The sequence below is a fragment of the Oratosquilla oratoria genome, chromosome 1 (genome assembly GCF_046742065.1).
Source record: "Oratosquilla oratoria isolate Oo_2021 chromosome 1, ASM4674206v1, whole genome shotgun sequence".
Lineage (NCBI taxonomy): Eukaryota > Metazoa > Arthropoda > Malacostraca > Stomatopoda > Squillidae > Oratosquilla > Oratosquilla oratoria.
The window spans coordinates 130785561-130793060 of record NC_134777.1 but is presented as its reverse complement, the minus strand read 5'-3'; the positions used below and the strand labels follow the sequence as shown (position 1 = coordinate 130793060).

The 7500-nt window shown below is 41.2% G+C and overlaps 1 protein-coding gene across 4 annotated transcripts in view; it reads left to right on the top strand.

The window, feature by feature from the left end:
- Positions 1-7500, top strand: part of LOC143027054 (vesicular acetylcholine transporter-like) — a 572364-nt gene that overhangs the window by 452056 nt on the left and 112808 nt on the right. For all 4 annotated transcript variants that reach the window (XR_012966558.1, XR_012966559.1, XR_012966560.1 and 1 more), the window contains one exon: positions 1029-1206. Coding sequence is in view for 1 of the 4 variants with exons in the window: in XM_076187956.1 (XP_076044071.1) it covers positions 1029-1206 (178 nt within the window). In the remaining 3 variants the exon portion in view is untranslated. The remainder of the gene's footprint in view (positions 1-1028; positions 1207-7500) is intronic.

Genomic DNA, 7500 nt, shown 5'->3' with positions numbered 1-7500 from the left:
TGTCGAACAACGTGTTCGACAACCAAATACCCCGTTCACATGTTCACAAGTGTCTGTCGAACCGCGTTCGACGAACCGTTAGACCGTGTAAACCCCCTCTTAGGGTGATGAGAAGGTCTGAAATGAATTGGCAATGTTTGGTGACTAAGAGTATGTCTATTACTCCTTTGGCATGGTGATAAAATGTATATATATGACAGGTGGTAATGTACAGCTGCACAGAAAAGTATCGTTAGTAAATCACGCTAATCATTTTGACACAAAACAACGAAACAATTTGAGACAAGTTGAAGTCTCCCATCGGAAATAAGATTAATCATGTTCATAGTGCATCCATATGAACTCCGGAACTATTATTCGATTCATATTCATTCAGAAGGAATTCGAACAATTCGAACCCCAGAAATACCAACCCTTCTGTATCATAAGGTTATGTTTCATTCGCGAATGTTTCGACACCCCTACTAACGATAGTTTTCTGTGTAGCTGTACATGGAACTGCCTAGTGTAGGCCTTATGGTCTCTTGTAGTCTCCTTCATTCTTATGTTCTTATGTTATGTTCTTATATATCATTATGGTTCAAGCCAGACAATTCTATTTGGAGAAAGTCTCAACTCCTTTGTTATTGGTTTGATGGGGGATGGGAAGATGGGTGATGGGAAGATGTTGTGGTTGGAAGGGGAATGGAGAGAGTAGAAAATAAGGAAAGATAACGATAGTTTGTACGGTATTTAAGAACGAGTGCACTTGCTCCAATCATATGCCTCCAAGGACATATTCCTTAGAAACCTTAAATCACTTGTATAGAAAACAATTTGTCGACTTGGTAACCATGTACTGAGCGCTGATACAGTTAGTTGTTTTGAGAAAAGATTATATGATTTTATGAATAAGGATAGCAGGTGGTATGGGATATAGAACTGGCTAGTATAGTAGGCCTTATGGTCTCTTACAGTCTGCCTCATTCTTATGTTCTTATATCATGTTCATCTTTCGTTCTCTTGCTAACAAGGAACTTTTTCCCCAGTGGTGAGATTGACGTGGATCGCTGCAGCGCTCGGGAGAGGCACCAGCCCATGTGTATGCTCCAGTACGACCGCGTCTTTAGTTCCTACAGGCGTCCTGCCATTCCCAGGGACAAACTCTTAAGTACTTTTGGCCAGCCGAGAGACGAGCAACACATCATTGTTTGTTACAAGAACCACGTAAGTCTCAAGAAGAGTTGTCTCATATTTGAGCATTGAATTCTTTATTTCTAGTGGATATAGGATTCCCTGGGACTGAAAAAAGGTAGTTTAGTGGTATGCCAACGTGGTAATATAAGTACATTTCTATTGTCTTCGTCTCACAACCAAGCTAGAGAGAACGAGACCTGACGAACATTGCCGGTCGGAGTTACCCCATCCTGCATTGCAACTGTCATCCATATGAGGACGGAGCCTTTATTTGTACGACGTTTCGCTTATTACAGCTTTTTCAAGTACAAGTTGAGATACAAATGCTTGAGATTAAATAAGGGGAAAGGAGGAAACGGGGAGAGAAAAAGGGGGGGGAAGTGTTTAGAAGCAGCAATCATTCAAGGAACGAACACTATTGAACAAAACAGGGGCATGTTTAACATATCTCCTCACATTATTCCCCTAATACCCATGGCCAGCAAAATATTAAATACTTAAACCACCCTTTGTGGACATTTCGCCCACGGACGTTTGGGCCAGCATTCTCATCCTTTCCCAGTGTCCAATCCCCCCCACCCTCCTCCTCCTCCTCCTCCTCCTCTTCCTTCCCCCCCCCCTTTTCTCTCCCCGTTCCCTCCTTTCCCCTTATTTAATCTCAAGCATTTGTATCTCAACTTGTACTTGAAAAAAGCTGTAATAAGCGAAACGTCGTACAAATAAAGGCTCCGTCCTCATATGGTGTTTATCTCGTCAATCTTGTCGGCAAACTGCCACTTTTAAGCAAACTGTCATCCAGCCCACTCAGCCAGCCAGCCAGTCCCAGGCTTTACACACTGGCCAGACTAATGACGTCATCACAAACTAGTAACGGCTAAAGCGCTCGTCAGCTCAAATAATGATATTCCAACAGTCACACATCGTTTCACCCACGCATAATAGAGGGTACATACCATACAATAACATGCATCATAATACAATATATACATCATACAATATTATACATATTTAGTGATAATTAGATGCAGAGGTGTAATACATAAGAACATAAGAACATAAGAAATAAAGGAGACTGCAAAAGACCATAAGGCCTATACTAGGCAGCTCCGTATCCATCACCACCTGTCATCCCCATCCATAAAGTTGTCTAATCGTTTTTTAAAACAACTGATAGTTTCAGCGCTTACTACATGGTTACTAAGTTTATTCCATTCATCGACCACCCTATTAGTAAACCAATTCTTGCCTATTTCCTTCTTAAATCTAAACTTGTCCAGTTTATACCCATTACTGCGAGTCCTGCCCTGTTGTTTTATTATGATGACCTTGTTTGCATCACCCTTGTTATAGCCTTTGATCCACTTGAACACTTCTATTAGATCACCCCGCACTCTGCGTCTTTCCAGAGAGTGTAAGTTTAGGTGCCTAAGCCTCTCTTCGTAAGGCAAATTTCCGAGTCCTTGTATCATTTTGGTCATTCTTCTCTGTACTGATTCTAGTGAATTTACGTCCATTCTGTAGGACGGAGACCAAAACTGTACCGCATAGTCAAGGATGGGTCTAACTATCGCTAGATAGAGTTTAATAATTACCTCTGCACTTCTATTCGTTACCGTCCTAGCAATGAAGCCTAATGATCTGTTAGCTTTATTTCTGGCGCTAATACACTGCTTCCTGGTTTTAAGGTCCGGACTCACCAGAACTCCCAAGTCCCTCTCGCACTCAGATTTTTCTAAAAACGTGTTATCTAAGTTGTATCTATTTTCGGGGTTGTGTAGCCCTACGTTTAACACGCTACACTTAGAGATATTGAAGTTCATTTGCCATTTCACCGACCATGTTAACAGCTTATTAAGGTCATCCTGCAGAATCTGGGCGTCGTCTCCTGACCTAATTAGGCGTCCTATTTTAGTGTCGTCCGCAAACTTACTAACATCACTATTTAACCCTTCGTCTAAGTCGTTTATATACATAATGAACAACAAGGGACCCAAAACCGAGCCCTGGGGGACCCCGCTAGTAACATTGCCCCACCTAGATTTTATTCCATTTATGGTGACCCGCTGTTTTCTGAATAAGAACATAATTGACACACTATACAATACACTAGCAGAACAGTCTAGGTTCCTTTCAAGTCTGGAGTGGTCAGCGATGAAGAGGGTCTTTTGCAAGACGCTCTTCAGTGATTTTGTTTTTCTTAAGTTCCCCTGAGTCAGACTTACTTAACCTTTTCCGACCTCAGCACCCCTGTAGTCAGGTCAAGGTAGTCCGGCACCCTAACATCATCCAACCACAGGGATACCAACTGCTGCATTTCTTCCTTCTGGGAATAGAATTCCCCAGCATCCTCATACTAGGTTAGGTTAAATTAGACTAGGTTAGGCTAGGCTAGGTTTGGTTAGGTTGGGGTAGGTTAAGTTAGGTTAGGATAGGTTAGGTTAGGCTCGGATAGGTTAGGATAACTTAGATTAGGTTAAATCAGGTTAGGTTTGTTTACTTTAGAGTAGGTTATGTAAGGTAAGGACTCAATCCACCAGGACCATAAGTGGTGAAGATTCTACATTTTGTCCTGACTAAATCAGGGCGATTTTATTCAACTTAAGGCATGACCTGCTCTCTCATAGAACCCCTTCTCTTGTGTGTGTATGTAAGGTCACAGTATCACCCATAGATCGGTCATACGAGCTCTGAGCTCTCATCCGGGAGGTTAATAACTGTCGATCGCGAGTCCAACACGTGATCCAAGATCACGGTGAATCACACACACACACACACACACACACACACACACACACACACACACACACACACACATTTATATATATATGTATATATTTATAAATATATATATATATATATATATATATATATATATATATATATATATATATATACTGGGTACAGATGCAGCGGGAGCTTAGGGAAATAGACTGCAACCTGGTACTACAGGAACCCGATCCTAACGCTAAACTAAACATACTGTTGAGGACACTGCTGGAGATGTGTACTACCTATGTGCCACGGGAAAATAAGAGAAAAAATCACAGATACACCATCCCACGCGACAGAATAATCCTTACGAGAAAACGTACCAACCTCAACGACAAACTAAGAAAAGTAACAATGACCCCCAAAAGCTCTCAATCATTACAAAAATAGCGGACATTGAACAAAAAATCAAGCACTCACACGAGGAACAGAGGAGAACTGAGGAGAACCAAGCTATAGAAAATATAAAGCACAATCCCAAATTCTTCTACACTTACTGCAAAAAATTCATGAAGACCAAATCGCAGATTGGACCCCTTGTAACCGACCAAGGAACCATAACAGACGACCTACAAGAAACCTGCCAGATGCTGGCATACCAGTACAACAGTGTGTTTAGCATACCAAAGAAGCAAGCAGAAATCCACGACCCCGCAACATTTTTCAATAAAGAGACAACCAATCAAAACCAACTCACCGACCTTCAAGTCACAGTAGAGGACATCATAAAGGCGATGAAGGAGCTAAGGATAAATTCGGCCGCTGGACCAGACGGCATTCCAGCTACCCTACTCCTAAAATGCAGCGAGGTCTTAGCAGTCCCAATCCATATGTTGTGGAAATCTTGCCTGGACAAAGGTAAGATCCCGGCGTTACTGAAACAAGCCACAATAAGCCCAATACATAAAGGAGGAGACAGGACTTTGCCAAAGAATTATCGACCAGTTGCCCTCACGTCCTACATCATCAAAGTAATTGAGAAATGCGTAAGGGACAAACTGTTTGCATACCTCGAAAAGAATAACCCCATAAAAGAGAACCAGCATAGTTTTAGAAAAGGTTGGTCCTGCCTCTCAACCCTACTGGCAAACTACGACTGGCTGCTAAGGAACCTGTCAGAGGGAAAGAATGTTGATGTAGTATTTCTAGACTTTGCCAAAGCCTTCGACAAGGTAGACCACGGAGTCCTACACCACAAAGAAAGGGACCTAGGAATCTCAGGGAAGCTAGGAATATGGCTTCACAACTTCATGACAGACCGCACCCAAACAGTTGCAGTTGATGGCCTGAAGTCCAGTGAAACCAAAGTAGTAAGCGGAGCACCACAAGGTTCTATCCTCGGCCCCCTCCTATTCTTAATTCATATGAATGACATAAACAGGAGAATGGAATCAACCCTCCTGTCTTTTGCCGATGATACCCACATCAGTCGTGCAGTGCTGAAAAATTAAGACATACACCATCTACAAGACGACCTCGATATGTTTTATGCTTGGGCTAACGATTGCAATATGCAGTTCAATGAAGAGAAGTTTGAGGTCATGAGGTATGGCACCAACCAAGATATTATAGATAACACCGAACTCCACACGGAAAGAGGAATGAAAATCAAACCCAAAGCCCATGTGAAATGTCTGGGTATATATCTAAGTGACGACGCCACTTTCCAGCACCACATCACGTAGACCGTGAAAAGAGCACGGGGGATGGCCAGCTGGGTATTACGGACTTTCTCCTCAAGAGAGGCAGAGGTAATGCTAACCCTTTGGAAGGCGCTAATTCAACCTAACCTGGACTACTGTAGCCAACTCTGGTCACCACATAAACAAGGAGACGTCTAGAGGCTTGAGGCTGTCCAACGAAATTACACCAGGCATATTAAAGGGATGAAGGGTCTCAATTATTGGGATCGCTTGGAAGCACTGGGACTCTACTCCCAACAAAGGAGAAGAGAAAGGCATAGGGTCGTGTATACATGAAAAATCCTAGAGGGCTTTGTTCCTGACCCCACGCCCTCAACAACTAAGAGATATCACAGTGTGAGGCACGGACGCATGTGTGAGAGACAAACGCTCCCAGCAAAAGCCCTAGAGAGGGTTAAGACCAGCCTAGGTCACGAGGGTCCAAAATTTTTCAACGTTCTTCCAAAAGAAGTGAGAGAGAGAACCAACTGCCCGGTGGACAGCTTCAAGCATTTGCTGGACAGATTTCTATGGAAGGTGCCAGACGAGCCCCCAGTGCAAGGCTACACCGCCATTAGTAGGTTGTCTTCAAACACAATAACAGGCCAACTGGCCCTTGTAAGGAGGGACAGCAGGACTTCTCCAAGTAAACCAAGTAATATATATAACATATATATATATATATATATATATATATATATATATATGTATGTATGTATATATATATATATATATGAATATATATATATATATATATATATATATATATATATATATATATATGATGAAGGTGGAAAAAGAAGTCACGGGTCTAGTTCCGAGTTCCTGAGTTTATTCCTGACCGGTTTCGCTCTATGCTACTTCAGAAGCATAGAGCAAAACCGGTCAGAAATAAACTCAGGAACTCGGAACTAGACCCGTGACTTCTTTTTCCACCCTCATCAACTTGTTACAATGTACCAGCATATATATATATATATATATATATATATATATATATATATATATATATATATTATATATATGTATATATATATTCCTGACCGGTTTCGCTCTATGCTTCTTGATATACATATATACATATATATATATATATATATATATATATATATATATATATATATATATGCAATAAAAACACTAGGAGCGTGTGTTCACAAATGCGCAAGTAACCACTAGGAAAAGTAAACTAACGAAGAAGAGCGCTTTCGTATAATTACATCTGCACTAAAGATGTAATTATACGAAAGCGCTCTGCTTCGTTAGTTTACTTTTCCTTGTGGTTACTTACGAATATACCTATGTATGTATGTATATATGTATGTATGTATATATATATATATATATATATATATATATATATACATATATATACGTATATATATATATATATACATATATATATATATATATATACCTATCCGAGAGTTGACACCTTGGCGTGGTGGATAGCCTTGAGAATCTCAATGATTACAAAAGCTATATCAATAGAGAGGAAATCTCTGCAGGGTCACCCATATCGAACAGGTTTTGTAAGAAAGATCAGACAAAGAGCAGCTCAAACACACAGTCGCAAGACCCACTGCTAACTGGCACGTCCCTGATGGCAAACAGGGAAATACCTCATAGATATATAAGGTACTGTCATAATGACGGCGTGGACCATTGGGCACCCTATGGATATAGGGCTTCATCGAATATAATGAATGTGACACCAGAGAAATATCTCACCAGAAACCAGTTGGCACGGAGGTGAGATTACTGCCAACCCCTCTTCATAGCAAATGTGAATATCACAACAAAAACAAAACCGCGCGTTCCTGTTGGATCATCGTCTCCTAAAGGTCCAACCGCATTGCCCCGTGTGCTTACG